General features: G+C 34.8%; 1 protein-coding gene across 28 annotated transcripts in view; it reads left to right on the top strand.

Annotated features, from left to right (window-relative positions):
- Positions 1 to 23,320, top strand: part of ZNF644 (zinc finger protein 644) — a 104,786-nt gene extending 81,466 nt beyond the window's left edge. For 21 of the 28 annotated variants that reach the window (XM_045036162.1, XM_045036161.1, XM_045036158.1 and 18 more), the window contains 5 exons: positions 29 to 3,066; positions 3,252 to 3,857; positions 5,751 to 5,873; positions 20,716 to 20,818; positions 21,623 to 23,320. In XM_045036162.1, the coding sequence (XP_044892097.1) occupies positions 29 to 3,066; positions 3,252 to 3,857; positions 5,751 to 5,873; positions 20,716 to 20,818; positions 21,623 to 21,815 (4,063 nt within the window). In that variant the 3' untranslated portion in view covers positions 21,816 to 23,320. Of the gene's footprint in view, positions 1 to 28; positions 3,067 to 3,251; positions 3,858 to 5,750; positions 5,874 to 18,627; positions 18,698 to 20,715; positions 20,819 to 21,622 lie in introns of all 28 variants that reach the window. The other 7 variants (XM_019837416.3, XM_045036173.1, XM_045036172.1 and 4 more) reach the window with 4 other exon arrangements.
- The last annotated feature ends 4,520 nt before the right edge of the window (positions 23,321 to 27,840 follow it).

Genomic DNA, 27,840 nt, shown 5'->3' with positions numbered 1-27,840 from the left:
TCTAAATTTTTTTTCTTCCATTTTCTAGACTAAATGTGTTAAATGGGCTTGCCAACAATATGGATGATTTGAAGATAAACACCGATATTACTGGTGCTAAAGAAGAACTCCTAGATAACAACAGTTTTATCTCAGACAAAGAGAGTGGAGTTCATAAACCAAAAGATTGTCAGACATCATTTCAGAAAAATAATACACTCACTCTGCCTGAAGAACTGTCAAAGGACAAATCTGAAAAAGCCTTAAGTGGAGGCCAGTCTACTCTATTTATACATGCTGGTGCTCCTACTGTTTCTAGTGAAAACTTTATCTTGCCTAAAGGAGCTGCTGTTAATGGACCAGTTTCACACTCCTCCTTAGCTAAGACTTCCAGTATGAATAAAGGCAGTGTTTCATTAACCACTGGACAACCTGTGGATCAGCCAACAACAGAATCTTGTTCAGCTTTGAAGGTGGCACCTGATCTTCAGCTATCTACACCACAGAAAGCAAATCAACACCAAGTTTTATTTTTGTTATCAGATGTAGCACATGCTAAGAATCCAACCCATTCCATTAAAAAACTACCTACCTCTGCTTCCGTTGGTTGTGACATTCAGAATTCAGTAGGGAGTAGTATAAAGTCAGATAGCACTTTAATAAACCAAGTAGAGGTGGGTGAGGATAGTGATGATTTATTGGTAAAAGATGATTGTGTCGATACATTAACAGGAATCTCCTCAGGTACAGATGAATTTAGGTCAGAAAATGAGACAAACTGGGATCCCCAAAAAGAGTTCATTCAGTTTCTTATGACTAATGAAGACACAGCGGATAAAGCTCCAGTTCACTCCAAAGTAGGTCTAGAAAAAAAGAGAAAGCGGAAAATGGATGTAAGCAAGATAACTCGTTACACTGAAGATTGCTTTAGTGATTCAAATTGTGTACCCAATAAGTCAAAAATGCTAGAAGTAGACTTTCTAGAACAGAATGAAGAACTACAAGCAATAGACTCACAGAAATATGCATTATCAAAAGTGAAGCCTGAATCAACTGATGAAGACTTGGAATCTGTGGATGCTTTTCAGCATCTAATTTATAACCCAGATAAGTGTGGCGAAGACAGTTCACCCGTTCATACTAGCACTTTTCTTTCTAATACCTTAAAAAAGAAATGTGAAGAAAGTGATTCCGAGTCACCTGCTACTTTCAGCACCGAAGAGCCATCATTTTACCCCTGTACAAAGTGCAATGTGAATTTTAGGGAGAAGAAGCACCTCCACAGGCATATGATGTATCATTTAGATGGGAATAGCCACTTTCGTCATCTTAATGTCCCAAGGCCATATGCTTGTAGAGAATGTGGACGGACATTTCGAGATCGTAACTCACTTCTAAAGCATATGATTATTCACCAAGAAAGAAGACAGAAGTTGATGGAGGAAATTCGCGAATTGAAAGAACTTCAGGATGAAGGAAGAAGTGCACGATTACAGTGCCCTCAGTGTGTGTTTGGTACCAATTGCCCTAAAACATTTGTGCAGCATGCTAAAACCCATGAAAAAGATAAAAGGTACTACTGCTGTGAAGAGTGTAACTTCATGGCAGTGACAGAAAATGAATTAGAATGCCATCGAGGCATTGCCCATGGAGCGGTGGTAAAATGCCCTATTGTCAGTTCTGATATAGCCCAGAGAAAAACGCAAAAAAAGACTTTCATGAAAGACTCTGTTATAGGATCATCCAAAAAATCAGCTACCTACATATGTAAGATGTGTCCTTTTACGACTTCAGCCAGAAGTATTTTAAAAAAACACATGGAGTACTTGCATTCATCATCATGTGTTGATTCATATGGTAGTCCACTTGGACTTGATAAAAGAAAAAGTGACATTCTTGAAGAACCTATAGATATTGATAGCACTAAACCTTTAATTAAACAACAGTCAACCACATTTCCAAAGAACTCTGCTTTAAAACAAGATGTAAAGCGAACATTTGGATCATCCTCACAATCAGGTAATTTTTCCAAATTCCATAAGCGGCCACACAGAGTACAAAAAGCTCGGAAAAGCATTGCCCAGTCAGGTGTAAATGTGTGCAATCAAAACAATTCTCACAAGACTGTTATGATTAAAAGCAGCACTGACCAAAAACCTAAGTATTTCCATCAAGCAGCAAAAGAAAAATCTAATGCCAAGGCGAATAGCAACTATTTATATAGACACAAATATGAAAACTACAGAATGATCAAAAAATCAGGTGAATCGTATCCTCTACATTTCAAAAAAGAAGAAGCCAGTTCACTAAACTCTTTACATCTGTTCTCATCATCAAGTAATTCTCACAACAACAGTTTTATTTCAGACCCTCAAAACTCTGACACGAAAAGGCCAGAAAGCTTCAGAGAACACAGGCGTGTAGCTGTAAAGAGAGTAGTTAAGGAATCCAAGAAGGAAAGTTCTGTTGGAGGAGAAGACTTGGATAGCTATCCAGATTTCTTGCATAAAATGACTGTTGTTGTTTTGCAAAAACTTAATTCTGCTGAAAAGAAAGATAGCTATGAAACAGAAGATGAAAGTTCCTGGGATAATGTTGAGCTAGGTGACTACACTACACAGGCCATAGAAGATGAAACCTATAATGATATTAATCAAGAACACGTAAACTTATTCCCACTTTTTAAAAGCAAGGTAGAAGGTCAAGAGCCTGGAGAAAATGCTACCCTTAGTTATGACCAGAATGATGGCTTTTATTTTGAATATTATGAAGATGCTGGAACTAATAACTTTTTGCATGAGATACATGATCCTCAGCATTTAGAAAATGCAGAAACTTCATTGTCAAAGCATAGTTCTGTTTTTCACTGGACTGATCTGTCTCTTGAGAAGAAATCATGTCCTTACTGCCCAGCAACATTTGAAACAGGTGTTGGGTTATCAAATCATGTTCGAGGACATCTTCACAGAGCTGGATTAAGCTATGAAGCCCGTCATGTTGTATCACCGGAACAAATAGCCACAAGCGACAAAATGCAACATTTCAAAAGAACTGGCACAGGGACACCTGTTAAGCGAGTTAGAAAAGGTAAGTTTCCACGTGGATAATTTGGGCTACTATGTCTATTCAGATTGAAAGAATTTGAAGGTTTTGTTCAAATTTGGTCTTTATTAGAATAAAGAAAAAATAATTTTATTTTTCAGAGTTAATTGGCTTTAAGATGATCGCTTTACAAAAAATTCTGATGTTACTCTTAAAAAATTTTTTTTTAGCTATAGAGAAGTCTGAAACCACTTCTGAACACACTTGTCAGCTCTGTGGTGGTTGGTTTGATACTAAAATTGGATTATCGAATCATGTTAGAGGCCATCTGAAAAGACTTGGAAAGACCAAATGGGATGCTCATAAATCTCCAATCTGTGTTTTGAATGAAATGATGCAAAATGAAGAAAAATATGAAAAAATCTTAAAAGCATTGAACAGTCGTCGTATTATTCCCAGACCATTTGTAGCTCAAAAACTTGCATCAAGTGATGACTTTCTATCTCAAAATGTTATACCTCTTGAAGCATACCGTAATGGCCTAAAGACTGAAGCTTTATCAGTGTCTGCATCAGAAGAGGAAGGGCTGAGTTTCTTAAATGAATATGATGAAACAAAACCAGAACTGCCCAGTGGAAAAAAGAATCAGTCTCTTACACTGATAGAACTGCTTAAAAATAAAAGGATGGGAGAAGAAAGGAATTCTGCTATTTCTCCTCAAAAAATTCATAATCAAACTGCAAGAAAGAGATTTGTTCAGAAGTGTGTTCTTCCATTAAGTGAAGACAGTCCGTTGATGTATCAGCCACAAAGAATGGACTTGACTATGCACTCAGGTAAGAGGATGTTTATGACTATTGTGTATAATTTAAACAGTTTAATTATGCTTACTTTTATGGAATATTTGTAGGAAATACTTCTTAGAATGTTTTTAAGCTGCTTTTTTTGCAGAGCAGAGATTGGTTATACTGTCATTTCTATATAAATCATCAGTTGATGCTCATCAGCACTGAATTCTCTGTGCCTCATTTCTTGGTCAGAATGTAAGGTGAGAACAAAAAACAAAATAAAAACCAAAAAGCTGATCTGTAAAAATAAAATCTGTTATGGCTGGGGAATGGTCCTATGGATGGGAGGTTGACGTTGTTCAGAAACATAGCATTACTGGAATGGCAAACCTGTTCTCTATTTGCCAGTGCTCCAAGATTATAATGGTTTCAAGATTTAGCTATTGGTTTTCCTTCTGCTTAGGTCAAACAAACAAACAAAAATGGATTGGTGTCTGTTGTGTGTTGTGATTAACCCAAAGAAACTTCTCCTTCTCCAGTTCCTCGTTGTATTGTGGGATAGTTCGGTTTTGGAGAACTGTTGTGAGTATAAAATATTTGTTTGGGGTTTTGCAGCGGTGGTCTAATGGAACAGAACAGATGTTGAGGTTAGTGCTTGTGCACCAATAGTTTTTCCTTTTCAAAAGAACAGTTTGTATTGGCAAATGATGTAGCAGATAAAATAGCCTAACTATATTTGTTATTGCTAAGTCTGGTTTATACTTTTAGATTAGAAAAATTTTAAGTGTCTTTGTCGGTTTCTTTTGGAGGTTAAGAATGTCGATGATTGATTAACTTTGTGGTCTCGTAATTTTAGCCCTGAGTTGAACGTGTCTGAGGTAAAAGTAACTGGTCAGTGGGTTAATAATGAATACAATTACTATAATGTTGATTTGTTTACTTGGGACAGCCCAGATATTTGTTTGCAGTTTTGATTTAAGGAAAGATTACCTTGTGTTGTAAGTGGTCTGAAAAATGGTCCTGTATGAATTTCTGGTTAATACGGTTCTTTTGTATGAAGAGAGTCTTTCAAAATCAGATTTTGAACATTTTTCAGAAGAAGAAAATGTAAGAAAGGTGTATCAGCTGTGTTGACTGAGGTGTAGTACACTTGAGAGATGGAAACCGTATTTGTGGCTATCATAGCTCATGTTGAAGAAACCAACTGAAACGAGTTGGGGGAGTGAGAATTGTCTTAGAAGTTAGGAGTTTCTTATTGTTTTCAACATGTTTTCTTTCCTGTGATGATTAAGATGTTAGCTTGTTGATCATTTATTTAGCACAAAGATTTTAGCAAAAAACTTCAAATCATTAACTTTCATTATTGATTGCGCATTCAGAGTAATGAACATAAAATGCCCTGAATAAAATGTTGTGTCTAACAGCTGTTCAGTGGTGTGTTTTACCACCTTTTCTCCCAGCCTTCATCAGAAAGCCTAATTTAGTATTGAGCCTTTTACGGTTTTGTGGGTAAAACACTTTAATTACCACTTTGTCAACTAGACTTTTTAATTCTTTGTATTGGTAAGTTGCAAGCTTTGAAACTTCTCAACTGAACAGTGCTCTTCAAATCACAGGATTGTATTTAGGTTTAGGAAATGATCTGCGTAACACAGAAATCTGCAAGAAAGTGATAATAGGTGTTAAATCCAGAGGAGCTTAGAGGTTCAAGGCACTCCTCTTCCACCTTTCCAAAGAGCATGGGTTGGCTCTAAATACTAACTACAAACTAATAACATTTAACTTAACCCCCCCCCCCCCCCGCTCCTTATTTTAAGTTAAGCTAATTCAATGAACGTTTTTTAAACCATCTTTATTGTGGTACTTTTCTTCACGCTTTTAGCTAAGAAAATTTCACTTTTTGAAGTGAGAACTGGATTATAGTTTTCTTTTGAATGATAGGTATGCCTGTGAAGCTTAGAACATGTGTGCATTGCAATACGACGTTTACAAGTGCTGTTAGCCTGTCCAACCACTTACGCGCTTATGCACGAAAGAAGAGTGCTGGACTTTTGACTGGTACAGGTATGTTTGAACAGATAACACAGCAAGTCTGCTTGATTCAGTACACTTTTTTTCCCACCAGACTGGTGCTAATTCAGATGATATTTATAGCTTTCTTTGGTAAGCACAGTTGAGTCTGAATATACATTAAATTTCAGCAACTTGTAAACTGTTAGATATCATTTTAAGCAAGTTCTTCTTTTTCATTTGGCTTCTATTGACTTGATTTGGGAAAAATAAATAAATAACCCAATAGAAGTGTGGGACTTTTGAGTCTGCCTAATTCCCATTGATTTTTAAATTACACTATTTTTTGATTTTTAAATTTATTTTTGTGAGTAGATTCCAGTAAGGCAACCTCTCTTTAGTAAAAAGGATTGTAGTTCTAGCCTAACGAAATGCTTTATTAGGAAAGAAAATTATTGTGAAATTTCAAATATGTACCTTAAAACTAAGGAGTTTTCATTAGTCTGTAGATCACATCTTTAAAGGGATAAGCCTTAAAAATGGCCCATGTTGACAACTGAATAGATTTTTCTTTTAATACTCCTAAACTATGTTTAGGATTAATAAATACAGCCAACACATAAATCTCAACATGCACATTTCTGTGTTATTTTTGGTTGGTTAGCCCAGCCTTGCAGATACTCTTCGTATTGCCAGCCTGTGAAAAATTGTATTAGCTTACTCATATGTAATACTGCTTCTTACCCTACAAAACGCCTTGCTCTTTTCATTTGTAGCCTTTCAAGCTACCCTGCTTTAGCAAATCCCATTTCTCTCATGTCTTAAAATATACTCTTTTCTAAATATATCTACATAAATCCTTTTGCCTAAAACTCTCCTTCCAGTCTTTTTATTTCTCTTGCTCTTTTAGATCACTGCCTTCTGCTTCCTTCTAGTTGCTGTTTTCCCAACTTTTTTGTTCTTCCTCATGTCTTCCCTTGGCTTACATCCAATATGTTCTTGCTACCAAAGAAACACTTGTATTCATACTAATGTCTTTCTTCTGCTTCTTTGCTTTATCCTTTGACTTGATATACAAATGACCAGGGATGACTGTTGACTGCATTAAAAGAAGAATAGAGTGAGTTTTACTTTACTGGATTAGTAACCTCCTACGGTGAGGTTTTAGTTTTTATAATATTACTCCTACCTTCATCAGGCTTGAAAGGGGATTGCAGACATTAGAGGCAGGGAGGCAGTGAAAATAAAAGACTGTAGAAACAGAACTTCATAATTATTGCTACCACAGTCACTGACTTTCACTGTACACTTACTATGTGTCAGGCTCTGTGCTGTGCAGCCGAATTGCGTAACATTTAACCTTCACACCGCCATATGAGTTGTAAGTGCAGTAATTCTCTCAGTTTTACAGAACACTAGGTCTTAGACAAGTCAAGACTTAAGGTGAAGTTACCCAGATTTATGTAGTTATTAATAGCAGAGTGGAAAAATCAAGGATTTCTTATCCTAGACTTTTGTTTTTGATCACGATGGTCTGCCACATACAGAACAAAAGCCGTTGAAAATCCTAAAAGAGGTTAGGTTTAAAGTGGGGAGCATTCTGGTGAAGACTGAATAAATGAGTCTTACAAAGAGCCAAGGACCCAAGAAACAGGCCTGGATTAGATTTTCGAGGACTTTAAAAAATATTTCAGTCTGACAATTCAGACAGATAATTGCAAATATTCAGTGAGGCGCATCTCTCCAGTACAGGTTTTGTAGGCCATTAAAAAATGCTTTTATTTCGTCTGAAAATCTTTTAAAACATAGGATTAATTCTTTATAAATAACTGATTGTAGCCCTCCACTGACCAGGGGTGCATTCTAATGAACACTTTATTGTCTAAACAATTTCATTATTAAAGAAAAAGTTAATATAGGATGAATGGGGATAGATTTCTTTGGTCATCAAGAAAGAAAAGAGAACATTACTTTTTAAATATCATTAAGTACTAACCAAAATGTCAGAAGAGTTAGAAAATAAAAGGTGTGTGTTTGGCAGTCCTAAGGCAAAGAGAAGGGAAATGAAAAGCTGAAGAAAGTCTTAGGGTGGTATTTTCCACAGCACATAACCACTTTTAACAAAAATAAAAAACTCATGCACCTTTTCTTAGAAATTCTGAAACATCCCCCCGCGTTTTTGAAAGCTTCTTGACCAGTAGAGCTATACAAAGATGTCTTTGCTGCTTGCTCATGCCAACTACAAAGTTTTTTTTAATAAGCTTTCTTACTTTTTGTTTTCCAAATGAAACATTCTGTATTATATTTATAAAGTCCACATGCCTGTTTTCTTCCTCCGTATCAGTTGCAGTGGTGTAAGTCAGTGGTCCCAACCTGTAGTTTCTGGAGGGTTCCACCAGGTTATTGTAAGAGATTCATCAGTTCATATGAGTAACAAGCATTACTTCTCAAAAATAGGTAGATGTTGTTTTCATGAAAAAAGTACAGAATCATTTGAAAAAATCTTTACCTTAATCTAAGTATATCACAAGACTGAAGCAATGTAAAAGGAAAATAGGTAGGACTAAAGCCTCCATAAGAATGTCTGGTACCCATGTTCTTAATTCAAGTAGTCTTCATTCATGTGGATTTTATTTATGTGGCCTACTCTTGAAGAAAAAGCTTAGGTATCCCTACAGTATGCTAAAGGCCGGCTTGGTTATGATAAACCCCAAAGCTTCCTTAGAAGACACCGGCTCCTGGCCTCTTCTGTGGGAACTAGTGGTCTTTGGAGGGAGAGAAATATTCTAGCTAGCCTGAATAGACCCAAAAGAATGCTCCTCTACTTCCCCAAATAGCTGTCTTATAACAGCTGTGGACCCCATCCCAGAAACATGCACTTATTTCAACCACAGATAAAAAGTTTTCTATATATATGTTTCTGTATTTAGGTATATCCCCTAAAGGTTATCATCTGTGGACACTTCCTCTAGCAGAAAGCTGAGAAAGGGGAGATGACAAAATAAAAATGAAGCAGATAGAACTGGGAGTCAGGAAATCTAAGAAATCTAAGCCCTAAGAGTTAGAAAATGCTTAATACGCCAGAACTGTGTAACACCAAAACTAATGTATATGGTCACAAACATAAATAAATTAAATAAATAAATAAATAAATAAATAAATAAATAAATAAATAAATAAACAAACAAACAAACAAACAAAATGCTTCCTAACTTTAGTAAAAGGAAATGATGAATAATAAAGTAGGAAAGCTTGGAATTAAAGACATAGAAGGGTAGCCATACCTGGGACAGAGTTCAGTTGACAAAAAAGAATAAACTTCACAGATTAAAATTTTGCCCAGAACTGACCCAGTTTGTCATCCATTGGGCAGGTTCCAATAATTGTTTAATAATTTCCATGTGCCTTCCGTGGTAGATGCTCATTTATGAAACTTTTTTTTTTTACCTTTTTTAAAATGAATTTTTGTCTAAAGAAGCTAGTGCCAAAGGGTTTACTTTATATTCTGTATTGTAAATTCAAGGCATACTTATTATTTTTTAAGGCATACCTATTAAGAATTTATTACAGTTAACAGACTGCACTATTGGTAGACTTCTTATTCAAGCTTTATTCTCTTTAGGTTAACTTTTTATGCGGTCATACGACTTTTTCCTGGGTAATTCTTTATATAGTCTAATAATAAGAACATTGCATAATTTTCATTAAAAATCAGAAATTTCATGTAGTTCGTATTAAATGCTTTTGGACTTCTAATTTTACTATTGACTTTTTTGTGTTTAATAATATTTAAATTAAGTGATGCCCTTTTTATACTGGCAGTATTAAAAACACAGTATCACTAAGTTATTAATAGAGCAACTGTACTGACTGGGTTAGCCCTTTTGTAGCGGCCGAGTAATAGACAAGCGCCTCTTTTCATAGGTGTCCTGGATTGGACGATAAGTTATATGGTACCTTGGTTATTAAAATTTCTAAAATATTTAAAATTATTTAAGGCAGAGTATATTCTATCAACTTAATCTGCAGTTAGGAACCAAAAAAGAAAAATATTTTGAGGTCAAAGCAAGTGAATTCCAACAGGTGAAGAAAGGGGAAATAATTAAAGTCCGAGTAGGTTGTTGTGAAAGGAAATGTATCAGTTAAGAGGAAAGCATGTTTGCACAATGGTGCACAGTGGTGCAGAGCCATGTTATCTCTAAAAAGCAGAAAGAATAACAGTGGTGTTCAGCATTTGTATTGGAATTCCATTTTACATCTTGACCCTGTAATACAAATGCACATTAATACACATACTCACTTGGTCTCACTCATTACTCACCTGAAGTGATTGTGATGTACTCTAATAATTTCTATTTTATTCTTTTTCATTAAAAATAATGCTGGTCATGACCCAGTAAATTGATTTACTACTTACCAAGAAGTTACTTCCCACAGATTGGAAACACTCCCCTCAAGTGACTCTTTTGCTTAGGGACTGGTATTGACCAGAATCAACAATAGTAACATGTTAGAAATCATAATACTACTTCTGTGGCAGCATGTAAAATTATTTTACTCATTGTATTCAGGTGTTTATCGGTAGATCATATTTTTTAAATAAAATGCTGACCTGTAATATTTAAAGTAAATTAGAGATTCCTAGTTATTTAAAAAAGTAATGCAAGAAAAACATTTTTATATGCAGATGTATTTGGGGAAGGGGTTTCATTTCATTATCTTCAGAACACTTCTGTGAAGCATTTTAGAAGTAAAGCAGGATTATTGCTATTCTACACCAACAGACTCACCACCATCATAATTAATGCATAACTTTTCCAGTGAGAAAAAGAGAACTTAAAAACTTGGCACTAGAGTCTTTCAGTCAATACTACCAGTGCAATGCGTCTACATTCTTTTTTTAGTAAAGTCAGTGTTTTCTTTTTCATACCACCCACTTTTAAATAGAATAGTAGATTGCATGTTACTTAATAGGATCTTTTGCCTGTTTTCAGCTTTAATGATCTAATTGGCCACAGAGGCCTGCAACAACAAGTGCTAATGAATGTGTAACACAGTGCCAGGTGCTGAGCGGGTGTATAAGCCACCAGAAGAGTAATTCTTATATTGTGGAATGTGCTATAGGAACACTTTTCTCCTGCGGTGGAAAGAAAAAAATAGTATTGTGAAAGCTTCTCAAGATGCATTAAATTACTTGTCTTTTCATGAGTGTCTCTGCAGTGTCTTTTAAAACATTTTTGTAATGTTGCATCTTGAGGAAATTGCATGCTCTTAGAGTGATGCATTCAGCCTGAAAGAGTACAAAGAGAACATTTGTATCTTCTTATTATGATTAAACTTTAAAGGAGCAAACTAGCTTCTAGTTAAAGCAAATACCTTGATAATTACTCCAGAGTAGGCTATCTGGAAGATACCTGGGAAGCATGAAACATGTCCCTGCCATCAAAGAACTTAGGAAAGCATTATTGCAACACATACAAAACTATCAAAGTTAGAGACCTATGCGAGATAGTATACAAGTAAATGGAAATAAAGTATTAAGTGCTGTAGGAGATAAAGGTGTTTAATTTAGTCTAGACCTTCTTTTGAGGGGAGCTGGGAATTAAGTTGGGTCCTTTTTTCCTGCTGCCATTATAATTTGTCTCGTTACTAAATAGAGCCTCAAAAAGAAGGAAAAAGGGAAAAATGAGAATAGTTCATGCACATATGTTTCTTGTCATTATGTTTGAAGTGAGAGAAAGTAAAACCTAGTAGTCAAAGAAAGTTTTCATTCATTCAACAAAATTTTTAGTTCTTTTATCATACCAGGACGGTGCTAGGGGCTGTAAAGACTGCGCTTCAGCTGCATAAACATACTTAGGATCCTGTGGGATAGGTACAAAGGTACTATTATGGTGGGAAAACTTTGTAAGGTTTCAGCTAGACCCTGAGCTTGAAGGATGGGTAGTTTTAGGAAGAAGAGACAAAGTGGAACGTTCTCGGTAGAGAAAAGAATGTAGTTTAGGCACAAAGGGATGAAATTTCGAGTTCAAGAGGTACTGAAAGATTCAGTTGCGGGTGTTTGGGAAGATGGTAATGTCAGAAAGGTAAGGTTGATACTTTTGGATGCTTGCTAAAAAATTTAGGAAATCATTGAAGAATTTTTTTAAATAAGGGAATAATGTGGTCAGACAGATGGGTTTCTGTGTTTTCTTGGTTATAACTTATCTCTGTAGTACCATTCTTCATTAAAAGTCTATATCTGTACATATTTATGTGCACAGTAATGTATCGTTATTTGGGATTAGCACAGTAATAAATTGTTCAAGTTAAGTAAATTTTCCAGGTAATTGAAGACTAGTATCAAACTTGATTTTACCCTAACCATTTTGATGGTTATGTTTCTAAAATGTTGTTCTTATTTCTGCCTTGTGAAACTGTAGACTGAGTATAATTTAACCATTTGAGTACATAAGTGTCATCCTTATGGATACTAAGTGTTTTATTATGCCAGCAAGACATGGGCTATTTGCCCACAATACGAAAAATTGATTGGCCATTTGCCCACAATACGAAAAATTGATTGATTCAGTAATTCAACAAGCAGTTCTTTTAGCTCATGCTGTGGTTTATGCATTGTGGTAAGTACTGTAGAGATAAATTGCATCTTAGAGTAGAACCACATAATATATAACTTTAATACAAGGCAAATCGTAAGTGCCATTGGTACTTTTGGCTAGACCAAGACTTAGCAAGGTTTTAGGAAGTCACATTTGATTTGGACCCTGAAGATAGCTAATTGTGAAATGGAAATGGGGTTAGGGGTAGGGAAGGAGCATACCTATAGGAGGGAGCAGCTTGGGACAGTGTGGAAGTTTATTGCAAATACTTAGGAAGTAGGAGATAACAGGAGTAGAGGTGAACAGGTAAAGGACATGGAATGCCAATCTTATGGTGATGGAATTAGCTTTGTAGTGAGGAACAAGGGAGGATTTTTTTTGTTTTTGTTTTTGTTCTTCTTTTTTTTTTTTTTTTTTTTTTTAAGAATTTGAGAAACGTTAAAGGATTTGGTGGGGAGGTGGAGAAATTATAAGTGAGGTCATTTTAGGAGTCTTGAACCAGGACAATGACAATAGGAATGTAAAGGAAAGATAATAGATGCACAGATAATACTATGGAAGTAAAGTAAGCAGAACTTGGCAGATTAATTAGAAGTAGAAGAAGAGGACAGGGACAGAAATGGCTTAGGTTTTAAATCTTGTTACTAGGAGGATGGTTGTACTAAAACAGTTAATGGATCTGCTGCGGTGGGGTTTCCTAAAAGGTTAGGCTTCATTACTCATCCAGCAACACCTAATCATCCAGCTATCCACTGTAATAAAGCAAATAACCACACGTACTGAATCGGTTAAGTTTGTGGTTAGGAAAATGGAACCCCGAAAAATGTTGTACCCTTGTAGCACCAAATATTTACATTTTACGATGCCCTCTTTAGATGTCATTAGTTATAAATTTTAGGGATTCTCTTTGATTGATAATCTTTTTTGTCCAGCCACTTGTTTTTCATAAAAATCCTAACGAGTCCCCTACCATTCCTATTGGTGCTGTTACTAATTTTCTGAGTTTTGCTTTTTATATCTTGTTTTGATCTTTTTAACAATTGAACTAACCTGGACTGTTATGTTTTGGGATTTTTTAACATGTCTAATATCTTTATATCATAACTTTGTTATAATCTTTTGTGTTCGTTATGATTTCCATTCTAACATGAATTTTTTAATGCTGTTTATAATCTGGGTTAAGATATAGTTAGACCTTAGAGTAACAGGGCATGTTCTAGGCAGAGCTGAATGTAGGTAATCAGCATTAAATGGCTTTATAGAAATAGTAAAACAATACACAGACTCTCTCTTTTGGAGGTTAAGGTGAGAGGATGACTTGTGGAGACTCTGCTGGTCCCTCATGTGTCTAAGAACTGGAAAAAATAGGTCTCACTATTTCTTTGTTGTGTCTGGGATGTAAGGGATAAGGTTAATTCTTGCTCTGCAGTGTTTAGAGTGTCTGTTTAATTGTGGCCTTAGCTGGAAGTTAACTCAAAGTAGAGGATACCTGGTCAGCACCATGTTTGATTTTAGTTTGGATTTTGGCTGGAATGTGTAAACATGTGAAAATTATAAGAAAACTGAATCAGAGATCTGTTGGGGTTTGTGCGTTTGTGACCTTTAGATTTACCATTACAATTATTGTGCGCCCTATGTAAGTTGAACATGATTATGTTGAAAATAATTTAATGGCAATATTAAAGTAAGGTCGATTCCTTACCTAATTTACTTTATAGTCAGAAGCAGTTAATTACTCCTACTAAATATGAAATGATATTTTGGAAATACTGAGACTTTCAGATGTCAGGGAGTATGATTATATTCAAATAATTCTAAACAAAAGTGATTTATAGCAGATTAGTTATGTATTTTAATGTCTATTCCAATTTCAGGTGTGTCTTAGTCTTAGGAAAGTGGTCAGTATTGGTAAGTGCCTATTTGGCTTTAGTAAAACAGCATGCAAGTTCAACCCGCGTTAAGGACGAATTTTAAATGTTTTTTTTCTTTACCTGTTGCCACAGAGAAATAATAAATTTGCGATCTTTAACTCCTAACTGACTAGTAAGCTACTCGTAGCCAGAGTATTGTTTAACTCCTAACTGACTAGTAAGCTACTCGTAGCCAGAGTATTGTTAGTGTGTAACTTTTGACAAGCTAGAAAAACTTGTATGCCTCCAGTTTCTCTATTTATAGAAATCTGTGATAAAGTATCATACTTAGGTATAGCTTGTCCCTTTATGTTTTAGGGACATAGTACTCAAAATATTCTTTTACTAATATCCCCTCTACTTTGAAATAGCAGAGACTTCTACAAGTTGAATATACTTTTTTTCTTCCAAGTAGACCCAAGTTTAAATAAAGGCTATCTTCATTTGCTTGAACTCATTCTCTGGGCCAAACATAGATGCCTGGCTATTGCTGCCCTTAATATAACTCTTAATTTGTAGGGCAAACTCAAGGTACCTGCCTTTTCTAGACTAATACTTTAAGCAATAAACCTCATACTTAAAGCAAAGGAAATCTGCGTTTCAAGTATTTTTGCATTCCATCCTCTTCTAGGCAAAATGTTAAATCATGCAGGATCTAATTAACTTTGCTATGATTGTTCTGTGATTCTATGTTAGTTACTGTTTTTAGTCATTGAGAATGGAAACTCTAAAAATTGGTGAAAGTAACTTAGAGTACTGAAAAAATATCCAATTTTGGAGGGAAAATGTCAGGAGAAAATAATGGTGAAAATACACTTCAGAGGTTGCTAATTGTATATCTTATCTATATGCTTAATTCTGATTAGAAGGGGAACATTGCTTTTCATAAAAATAAACCACTTAAACTGCTTTATATGTATCTTGGGAATAATGATTGGTTTGATGATGGCAGTATACCTAAAAACAAAAAAATTGGTCTTGGGAGTAGGGAAGTCCTTTTCCATTTTAACGGGTTGTAGAGAGTAATATTTAACAATTCTTCTCTTAATAGCTATTTTTTTTTATGAGCCAAGAGATTAAGAAGTGGAGCTGAGGGCTGCCTTTCTCATTTAGAGTGGTAGGTACTCAGGACCCAGAACTGGTTACACAATTTGTAGGGTCCCATGCAAAATGCAGATGTAGCGCCTTGTGTTAAAAAATTAAGAATTTTAAGACTGTGTACGACAAGAGCGTTAAACTGAGTGTGGGTTGCTTTGTGACTGCTCAAGTCAATACCCATGAAGGCTGTTTTGTAGGTACTTTATGCAAAGATAAGAGTGTACACTGAAGAAATAAGAATTTGGCTCTCTCTATCCCCCATCCCTACTTTATCCAAGGTAACAGGTTTCTTCCCCAATTCTTCCCCCTCCAAAATGCCATGTTCCTTTTTCAGTTGGGACTGAGGGAAAGAAAATGTTCTTGGCACAGTCTGTTATGTGCTTGGGACTTACGAACTGTGAAAGATTAATGACGGCAACTAGCATTGAGTTTATCGGCTCACACTTGTGTATCCCTTGGGACAGGCATATGCATTCTCCTCCCACCTCTCCACTGCCATTACCTACCTCCTCCACTACCAGTGTGTTAATGGTGGCAGAATGATGATTTAACCTATTTATGTCTTTTTTTTATCCCTCCTGTCTTCCTGAATGAGCTCATAGCTGCTATTGCCTACCCATCTTATACAGACCAACTAGATGGAGAAGAAATTTTTCTTCCCTCTAGTAGGGCTATACCATACCTCTTATTTTGGATAGGTATAGCCTGGCCATTATATTAAGTTTCACTTTACCCCAGAGATACCAACAACCAGTTAGGAGCAAAACTGATGAAATGGGACTTTTAAATAAACGGGCAGGGGAGGATGATTGCAAATGAAAATATTTTGGAGGTGAATGTTAATTTAGTTTAGTTATAATGTGCTCCTTTACCACACTGAACTTCAGATGTTTCTAAGAAATAAATCCTCATTTTTTGAGATCGTTTGTGTAGTGAACTAAAAAGAACATGAAATTCATTGAAACAATTGTATTTAATGGGCAGTAAGGTGGAAAGGGCAAAAGTACTTACTTAATAATGTTAGAGCCTTAATGTTAGAGCCTAAAGTAAATTCTTTTTCTTCTGGGTATAAAACTAAATAATGCTCAAGAAAACAAACTTGAATTTGTATCTCTTGTGTTATTTATTAATTTGTTTCTCACTGATCTGGTTTAGTGCTTTAGACACACTGTTGTTGTTGTTGTTGTTGCTATTGTTGCTGTTGTTGTTATATTTTGTAGCATAGCAGTTTGGTGTTCTTTTTGAGGGTTCATAAATCTATTGTATTTCTCTTTCATTCCTATTTGATCAAACAGCTGTTCTGTTATATACTGAAAGGTATATTCTAAAACTTTGTATATGGCCTTACAGTATAATTCACTCTCTTTACAAGTAAGTTAAATACTCCCAGTAGCAAATTAGATCCTTTATAAATCAGATAACTGCAAAGGTGTTTTTAACAGTTTTCTGGTGAAAATCAATCACTCAAACATTTTTTACCACCCTGAATAGGAATCTTAGGAAGGTTTGAATGACTGAATTTGTTCCTTTCTGAAGATGCAGTTTTACTCAAGAGAAGAAAATTAAGAATTTCTAAAACCAATGTAGTATTTTGTATAAATACATTTCAAGTACAGAAACAATGTTAGATTTAAAATACTTTGGAAGAGATAAAAGTGTTTGTGTTTTTATTTTAAGCGCACACATAAAATCCTATTACAGGGGTGCCTGGGTGGCTCAGTCGGTTGGGCGTCTGACTTTGGCTCAGGTCATGATCTCACGGTTTGTGAGTTCGAGCCTTGCGTCCAGCTCTGTGCAGACAACTCAGAGCCTGGAGCCTGCTTCAGATTCTGTGTCTCCCCTCTCTCTGCCCCTCCCATGCTCATACTCTGTCTCTCTCTGTCTCTCAATAATAAATAAACATTAAAAAAATTTTAAATCCTATTATAAAGAAAAACTTTGTGTAAATTTATGTATTTGGCAGATTATTAATGTAAATAACTTTGTTAAACTTTTGACTATTTATCACAAATATTGATAAGCCCCATTATACTAAAACTGAATGTGTTAGTGTTGTATTTTAATGTTCCAGTGACTCCTGGTACAGTCCAGAATAAAACTGCTTTTCCCTCTAGATATAATAAAAACTGTTGAATGAGAACATTTGTGTAATAGATATGTTTGTACATCATCTATTTCATTTAGTGGAACATTTTGTGTAAATCATCTTTTTCATGTAGAGAATACCATATGGGTGTCCCTTTTGTGTGCATATTAATATGTTAAATACTCATTTTTTTTTTTTTTTTTTTGCAGATTTTTCTAAAATGTTTGGGCTGTAATGCAGGTGTGAAGTTTGGATGTTGGTATTAGAAAAAACTATTCCTGTAAAATGTATTCATGTTTTATCATCTAAGATAAATAAGTGACATTTCAAGGGATAAGAAATTTAAAAGTGATCATGGAGGGGCACCTGGGTGGCTCATTCGGTTAAGCGTCTGATTTTGGCTCAGGTCATGATCTCATGGTTTGTGAGTTCGAGCCTTGCGTCCAGCTCTGTGCTGACAACTCAGAGCCTGGAGCCTGCTTTGGATTCTGTGTCTCCCTCTCTCTCTGCCCCTCTCCCACTCGCGCTGTCTCCCTCTCAAATATAAATTTTTGAAAAAACAAGAGTAAAAGTGATCATGGAGATACTAAGACACCAAGGTATTTAGGTATAATTACCAAAGGCCCTAGGTTTTTTAATATACTTACTTTATGGACAAGTTTTCCAAGGGATGCTCAGTGCATGTGTTCTCTGAACTTACTTGGAACACTGGGTAATGGAGATTCTGTCATATGCTGGGAGAGTTGTCCTTTCTGAAGTCATAATTCCTTTAAATATTAATTACTATAAAAACTATGGCATTTTCATTTAAAATTTAGATCTGATCATTCATAAAATAACCTGAACCTCAGTTTCTAGAGTCCATATAACATCAAAAGTCAGAAAAATTCTTTTTCCTGTATTAAAGTCAAAATTCTTTCTATACCTCAAAGCAAACATGTCCAGTTCCATTTTTAAAGAACCACGGCATCTAAATATATAATAAAACATTGTATTGCATACTTGCCTATCACCCTCTGCCCTTATCCCTCAATTTGCTTTACACCCTTAACGTTAGCATTCTGTGAACAAATTTTTAAAGGATTGTTATAATGCATTCTGTTTGTATCCTACAGTAATTTATTTACATTTTAAAAGGAATTTGAATACATTGTGGCAATTTTGACAACCAGCAAGCTCATCAAAGTAAGATTCTACCTATAATCTCATGATAAACCAAATGCTTACTCTGTTGCACATAACAAAGACAGGGATTGTGTGTGGTTTACCTTATAGATAGGGAAAGAAAAGCTGACATCTAGTAACACTTAGCCCTTTGAGTTTCCTAAACTCTTTACTTCTGTCTAGTGTATGAATTGCTTTAAAGTCCATTTAAATTCAGATTGTTCACCAATGCAACTAGGGGGAAAAAGGTGCTACTTGCAAAGCACTTGATACCTCACTCTTTCTGCTGGTTGTGAAGAACTTAGTTTCAACATATAAGCTAGACTGATCAATGAAGAATATGACTGCTAGCAACATATTCATTTAAACAAATGATGCAGAGGTGTGCTACCGGATGCTATCTGTATGGCATAGTAGAACAAATTTCCATTCATATGCTGTCTAAATGTCAAAGGTTCAATTATTGGGTTTTCCTTTGAGTATTTGTTGAGTTTCTACTATGTGCCAGGCTCTTGACTGAGAAAACTAATGAGATTTTTCTATTCCAGATTTTGGTTGTTTAGTTTTGAATTAGCCATTCTTTAATACTTAACTTGATTTCCTACAGTTCTTTACTTACTAGATTCTTCTTCTGAGCATAAGCAAAGGAAGACTCTGGGCCCAAGCAGGATTTTACTTTTTAAAAGGCAGGTGACAAGAAGCAGAAACCAGTGGCTTGAATGAGATTTGTCTAGGCTTCTCATGGATTTTAATTTTCAATATGGCATTTCTGTTAGCATTGCTACTTGACTGTAAGGAACTGTGTTTACTGGTTTTGTAATGGTAGCATCTATTCTTTTGGAATCTGGACTTTGAACAACTCATTTCACAGAGTCATTGGATAGCCAGTTCCTATTCTTTCTTACCTAGAATTTTTCCAGGGGATTTCACATGGCAGGTTAACAGAAGAAAAGCCATTTGTGTAACTCTTCTGTTACATTTGTTTCCCTTCCCCTTGGATCCCTAGAGATAACTCTTACCTTCTCTTCCTGCTAATTGACCAGCAGCACCCTGGAATACTGTCATCCCTTTGTCCAAAGGAATGGTGTAGTTGTATTCAAAGACCAATAAAATGTTACGTTCTGTCTATTCCCCCTATAAAAAATACCTTTTTTCCCCTTATTAAGTTAGATTTTATAGAATAAGTGATTGAAGGAGAAGTCAAGTAATTGAAAAATTTTTAAAACAGCACTACAATTTTGATCGACTTTAATATAAAAATCTTTTTTCCCATTTTAGTCACGTTTTAAAAATATAGATAGGAGATAATGTACATTGAAAAAAAATGTGAAAAATAGTTAGCATTACATTTCTGGTCCATTTGTAAACTTTTGTGAGATAATCTGGATTTATATTTCTTAGTAAAATTAAACATATATTATTGTACATACAATACAGGTTGAGTTAAAATTTGAGAGTTGAGCTTTTTTTGCCCTTTCATGTATAGGGCCAGCATATAATTTTAAGAGCTATTTGCTATTAATAGAATTCAAAGTGTATTTGCCCTAAAATTGATTTCTCATTGAGCTTTTTATTTGTTGGTGATGATCTTTTACTAGGTTTTCAAAGCATGTGAGACCTACTTAATGGAATAGTAATCAAATGGAAATTTAATATCATGATCTTAATTAAGTAAAAGATTATAATTTTCCTGAAAATAAGGAAGATTAATGAGATATTAAAATAATGGACTTATGGCCATAAGAGGAAAGATTACTATTGTAATAATTGACCAATTCAGTAATTTTAAGTTTAGTTACATTTTCTCAGTTCTAGTTTGGTATGATAAAGCATTATTTGAAAAAGTAGTACAAGAAGAATGTATGCAGGTAATATCACTGTAATTAAAGACCCCACTGCAAGTTAGTGCATGCTTCAGGGTACACAAAAGAATGTAGACTTTTTCTAACTTGATTTAGATGGTCTTGACCTCTCTAGAAGTATGTATTTATGTTTTGGAATATATAAGAAACGTTAAGTCTTTCTCTTCCCTTTTTTAGCCTTAGATTGTAAGCAAAAGAAATCAAGGTCAAGATCTGGAAGTAAGAAGAAAATGCTAACGTTACCTCATGGTGCTGACGAGGTTTACATTCTCCGATGCAGGTATATGCCTATTTTGCCAAGTCTGATCAGTTTCTTCAGACTTGCTTTGAGACATGTTAGCTGACTTATTTGGGATTTTTAATTTGTGGCAGAAGGTGCATTCTCAACAATCAAGTTCTAAATGAACTTTTGGAGACAGACTTAATACACTGTATTTCTCATAATACACTATATTTCAACAACTGATGAATAAATTTTTTATATTTATCTCAGAGTCTCAGTGATACTGTTGATTTATGAAAGTAGCTTTTTTTTGTTGTGGTATTTATTTGCTTTGTTGGGTTTAATTTGATTTGGTTTGATTTTTTTTTCTCCTTAATTGTCTTGAGTTTCTGCTTCTTGGGAATGCGTTTTCTCTCCACTCATACTTCTAACTAAGTATAGCTATACAAACTCATTCCCACCTCCTTCTATACTCATCCTCATGCAGTTTAAGGAGTTCTGAATTGGGGAAGGGTCTTTTGAAAACAGTGGTACATTTTGGAATTATAGTTGTTTTAAATGTATTGAGATGTATAGGCATTAAGACCTTTTAATTAATTTAATTTAGTAGTAATGTTCCCACCTCTACAAATATTACTAGAGGTAATATAGCTGTTGAACCTATGAATTGGCAGTTTTATATTGTATTAAATCATTTTGACTTTGTATGTATTTAAAAACTGTTGTCAAGTGCTCCAGTATATGGTAGCATCTCCAGGCTATGGTAAACTCTACCTCTTATGTGTATGGATTTTATGTGACTTGGTTTTAAATAAAGGGAATTGGTCATGTTAAGAGAACTGTTATCAACTTCTTCTATAGGTTTTGTGGCCTAGTCTTTCGTGGACCATTGTCTGTTCAGGAAGACTGGATTAAGCACTTACAACGACACATTGTAAACGCTAATCTTCCACGGACTGGAGCTGGCATGGTGGAAGTCACGTCACTACTTAAAAAGCCTGCCTCCATTACAGAAACTTCATTTTCTCTACTAATGGCAGAAGCAGCTTCATAGAACAAGGAAACCTTTTAAATAGCAAATTTAAATTGGATGTACATTTGAAATTCTTTGTCTTTTTTTTTTAAAGCCACGTTAAATTATCCGTTTATAAATACTAAAGCAGGAATATGGGGAAAAGTGAATTACAGTGACATCAGAGCAAACTGAGTACTTCAAACAGTAAGTAGTCTATATATTTTATATAGGACGGAAGCTGTGTTTTTAAGGTTTACTAAGTTTTGTCAGTTAATGGTGTTCACTCGATGAAAGATCAGGACATGTAAGCAGTCATTAATAAACTGTTGCACATGAATAACTTAAAGACAGACTTACTGGAAAATTACATTTTCTGCAGTGTTACCAGAATCAAAGTTCTGTTTATTCCCCACAAGACTTGCATTGAAAAATAAGATATTATATTTTGTTTGTATGTATTTAGTGTTTTGTATAATACCAGGAACCGCTAAACTAAATTTACTCAACTTAGGGCATTAAATATCATGTACTTCATAGTTTGAGACTGTTCACTCAAATAGGGCAGAGTACTATTCTATCTAGATGTGTAAGTGTTTTTTTAAAATCACATGGAACGGTTTTTTTTATACTAAAAAGTGGAGGGAGATTTGTTTAAACAAGTATTTCTAAAAGAAATATGTACATAGTCCTGGAAATTATTTGTGGTAAGGAAATATTCTTTACTCCAGTTGCATTTCTCAGACAATAAAGTGGTGCATCCATGCTACCTCCTACTTTGTCAACAAAGATGCTATTTACCCTTTACATTTTTGTATCATAATAGATTTAAAAAATCTAATGTTCTTTATTGCAAGACATCCCTTTTGTTAACAGATTTGTTTCTTTTTAATGTTTTACTTAAATTTTGACATGCTTACAGGACAGGTTTGCCTCTTACTTTATTTAACATTGTAGAAATGTAATTAATGAACAATGCTCACTACACAATTTAGAATAGGCTTTCTCATTTATATTCCAAATTTGATCAGTTAGCAAAACTTAATACACCAATTGAAATATTTCTACATATGATGAGAATGTTTACAATTTAAATTTTAGAACTTGTTTTGGATGTGACTATATGTACGAAAATCGTGTAACACTATGCTCATGCTAAGAACCGACATAACGGAATTACTGAAATAAATGTGCTGTGAGGAATGGAAAATATGGTGCAGATGTCTTGGTCATGATAAATTGTGATTCTTTTAAACTCTTTCCAAAAACAAATTAGTTCTTTTAACCTGCAATCAGATTCCTTTACAAATAACAGTTTTTGTATGCAAGCACCATTTCATTTTATTTCATGTAGTATGGCTAATACTATAGTTGAAACAAGGATATGCATTGATAATTTTCTTCGTATGTAAATAAAGTTAAAAACAGTTAAAATAAGGAGTATTTTGGTAGAGTATATACATACCTCACTGCCAGTGAATTGCTTTCCTATGGTATATCTCCTTACCAGAAAAATCTCTAAATAAAAAAAGACTTAAAGAAAATTATAACGTCTATATTGTGAAGCATTTCTTATTTTTATCACTGGTGGAAATAGTCCACTTGAGGGTGTGTTTTATGTTGTTTAAATTGTTTATACTGAGCAGGCTACTTTATTCACATACCTTATATGTGAAATTAGGAAGTGGGCTTAGGTGGAACATTTTCAACCAAGGGTCTCCTTATCTCTGGGGTACTACATAGAGGGAAAGTACTTTCAAGTTATTTTTGTTTTTTGAAATCCCTGATAGAAACTGTGTATTTCTCTATAAAGATGAGGCTAGCTAAAATTTCAGATTCCTTTACTTCTGACTCAAAATATACCAAGTCTGTGTATACCAGTTGTCTCTTACTGAGAGACAACTCTTACTGAGCATGTTTCATTGGTAGTTATAAATGAATATATTTTTTAAATTGGAAGACATATTACACAGCCTGCAGAATTCACAAATTAAAAAAAATTAGGATTCCTCAAGGGAAGACTAGCATCACTAGAGTTGAGTCCCTTTCAGCTCTCATTTTTATAGTTCTCTGATTTTATCTTATTAAGCAAACTGTCAAGATGTAAGAATATAAGTAGTTTGACCACAAATTTTATAAGCAAACCTGGATTATAATTTTTATGTTAAGCTATATTTAAAATAAATATTTCTTTTTCTTAATGTACATAGAATTCAATCTAAGTAGAGTAATTCAAATTAAAAACAGTAAACTATAGGGATTCCTAAAAAGTAAATTAAACAAAAAATATTTTTCATGGTAAAGATATTTGGGTTTCAAAATTTGAAAAATACTTTAGGAAGCCAAGTTTATCCGTTATTTGACAACTAGGAAATTAAGACATAATTTTCATTTGGCTTCTACTAGAAAAAAAATTCATATTGTCTCAAATTATGGTATCACAATATAGCCTGATTCAATATTGAGTATTGCGTATTTTCTTTTAACTCTTTTTGTTGTTGTTGTTACCTAAAATATTTGAGCTTCTTTAGTATTAGAGCTTTAGTTTCTTTTTTTTAAAATCTGGTTAAAAGTGTTTATTTATTTAACAGCATCAAGACAAAAAAGTTAACTTCTCTAAAAGTAGTACTTTCTACTATGCTTCTTTAGAATATATTAGAACCATGGTGTAGCTAATATCTCTATTTTGGATTTCACGTATTTAATTATGGGTTAAGGAGATGATAGTTTTTCAGTAATAATTTACTTATTTATTAAATGTGTTATTTATTTTTGAGAGTACAAGTGGGGGAGGGGTAGAGAGAGAGGGACAGAGGATCTGAAGCCGGCTCTGCGCTGACAGCAGCGAGCCCAGTGTGGGGCTCGAACTCATAAACTGCGAGATCATGACCTGAGCCAAAGTCAGACACTCAACCAACTAAGCCGCCCAGATGCCCCATCAGTAGTGATTTAATAGATAGACTTTTCTTATGGACATACATATAACCTCTCAGGAACTATACAGTTAAAACATATTAGTCTAAACAATAGCTTTGATTTTTTTCCCCTCACTAAGAAAGTGTAATATATGCTCATTTTAGAAATATTATGAAAATGCAACAGTAAAAAGGGGAAATAACCTTGGTATAATCACTCAAAGACATTTACTTTTACAGCTTGTTATATTTCTTTCTCTTACTGTTTCAGTGAGCTTGTGATTCTATGTATTATATAACGTATACTGTTTTCCAAAATTTTTCAAATGTTTATTTACTTATTTATTTACTTATTTTGCGAGAGATAGAATCCCGAGCAGACTCCTGCTGTCAGCACAGAGCCCCAGGTGGGCCCAAAGGTGAAATCATGACCTGAGCCGAAATCAAGTCAGACCCTTAACTGAGTGAACCACACAGGCACCCCATGTTTTCTCAATTTTAAATTTGAGTGGTGCATTGTGTAGACTAACCTTTGAATATTAGATCTGGAGCATTTTCTAGTACCAACAACCAGTTCTCTGATTCTTGAGACATCAACTGGGTATCCAAGAATTTGATGCAATTCTAACGTTAACTACCTAGAGTTAGCATCAGACTCCTCAGGCTCAGTCCCACAACACCCACACTTCAGATGCCAGTCACAAGTATCAGCTCACTTGTACTTCTCACAATCTGGCTATAAATTGGGGTTCCTGCAACATCCTGTTCAAGTTCAGTGATTTGCTAGAAGAACCTTATAGTACTCAGGAAAATACTTGACTTTGCCAGTTCATTTTAAAGGATGTAACTCAGAAACAGACAAATGGAAAGGGATGCTTAGGGCAAGGTATGCATGGAAAGGGTGGCATGGAACTTCCATGTCCTCTCTGAGTGCACCAGCCTCCCAACATCTTGATGTGTTCACCAACCTGGAGGCTTTTTGAACTCCATTGCTTAGAAGTTATTATAGAAGTTTCATTACATAGGTATGGTTGTTTTAATCATTGGATGCTGATGATTAGCTCAATCTCCAGCTCTTTTCCCCATCCCTGGAGGAGTTGGTGGGACCAGGGTGGGGTCGGGGTCAGAAGGGGTGCTGAAAGTTCCAATCCTTTAATCATGCTTTGGGTTTTCTGGTGACCAGTACCCATCCTGAAGCTATTTAGGGGTCCCAAGCCACCGTTTCATCTCATTATTCCTGCAAGTTTAGCTGTTGCTCCTTTTAAAATAAGCTGTTCTGTAGTTCTGGCTCCTTTTTAACATATTTAATTTTATCTCTAGTTTTCTAAAGTTTTACTATCATATTTCTAGATGGGAATTTCTTTTTTATTATTGTCAAGTTTGGAATCTCTGATGGGCTTTTGGAAATTTCCTAGCTGTTGTCTCCCAGCTGTTTCTTCTGCCTCATTCTCTCTTTCCTTTGTAACTCCCAACCAAATCTGTTTTAAATCCTTCTCACTGTGTCCTCTAGGTTTTTTACCATTTCTTCTGTTTTCTCTATTGGTGTTTGCTACATTTCAAATAATTTCTTTTGACCCATCTTCCAGTTTACTAATTTTCTTTTTTTTTTTTTTAATTTTTTTTAACGTTTATTTATTTTTGAGACAGAGAGAGACAGAGCATGAACGGGGAGGGTCAGAGAGAGGGAGACACAGAATCTGAAACAAGCTCCAGGCTCTGAGCTGTCAGCACAGAGCCCGACGCGGGGCTCGAACCCACGGACCGTGAGATCATGACCTGAGCCGAAGTTGGCCGCTTAACCGACTGAGCCACCTACGCGCCCCTAGTTTACTAATTTTCTAAGCTACAGTATACTAAATCCCATTTACTGAAGTCTTAATTTTGGTTGTAATATTTTTCAGATCTAGAATTTACATTGGTTCTTTTTTTGGATACACTTTTTATTGTTTCTAGTAGCCTATGTGGCTGTTATTTCTTTGAATATGGTCTGTATAGTTATTTATATATTCTTCTGATAATTCCAAATAATTACGTGTCTGAGCTTACTGATGTTTTCCCTGCATCTTGTTAATGGTATCTTGTTTTCTTACATGCCTAGATGTCTAACAATATGCTAGATACTATATTTGGAAGCTGTTAATAGAACTATTTTGAAGCCTAGGATAGTATCATAGTATCTTTCTCTGCCAGAGAGTAGGGTATCATAGTATCATAGTATTTACTTCTGCCAGATGAGTAGGGGTTCTACCAGTTTAGAACACTGTAATTCCAAATTCAAGATTTATATTTTCCTGGTCTACCAGATGACCCAAATCAGGCTATAAAAGCTACATCATGGGAAGGTTCATACACCCCTAGTTCATGTTTTACCCTGTGAATGTAATTTTTTTTGTACAAGTTCCCTGCGACCATTGAAATTGCAACTTAGTTTCATAGCTATTTCTTCCAGATATGCTGTGTCCTCTGCAAAAGTAAAAGGTTTTATTACAGGGTGACCCCATAAGGTTTCTTGTCTTCTCTTAAGAGTTTCACCAGATAATTCTTTACTATCTTGTTATTTCTTTGCTGCTTATATGATGTTTTTGTTTTTATTAACCCAACCTTTTTAGTTGACCACAGTGAGAGAAATTATTGAGATTATGTAGTCCACCATTATCAGAATCCAAAGTCCTTACATAAATTTTCGAGAGAGGGGATTTTATATGTTTTGTTCAGTTCTATTTTCCTATAAGAGTTCTGTTATATAGTATGCATCTAGTCAATAGTCACTGAATGATTAAGTGAATAAGCTATTATTTTAAAGCTTATTTAAATACTTTATGGGATATGTTCCCCTTGTTTTTCTTCTTAAAAATAAATTGTGGTTATTCTTTTTTTTTTAGTTTTTATTTAAATTCTAGTTAGTTAACATACAGTGTAATATTAGGTTCAGATGTACAGTAGAGTGATTCAACACTTCCATATAACACTCGGAGTGCTTCCTTAATCCCCACCACCTACTTACCCCATCCTCCCCTGCCCCCCACCTTCTCTCTGGTAACCATCAGTTTGTTCTCTATAGTTAAAAGTCTGTTTCTTGGTTTGCCTCTCTCTATTTTTCTCTTTCCTCATTTGTTTTGTTTCTTAAATTCCACATAAGAGAGAAATCATAT

The sequence above is a fragment of the Felis catus genome, chromosome C1 (assembly GCF_018350175.1).
Source record: "Felis catus isolate Fca126 chromosome C1, F.catus_Fca126_mat1.0, whole genome shotgun sequence".
Taxonomy (NCBI): Eukaryota; Metazoa; Chordata; class Mammalia; order Carnivora; family Felidae; genus Felis; species Felis catus.
Note: the sequence above shows the minus strand (reverse complement) of the source record. Positions and strands in the feature narration are given on the sequence as shown.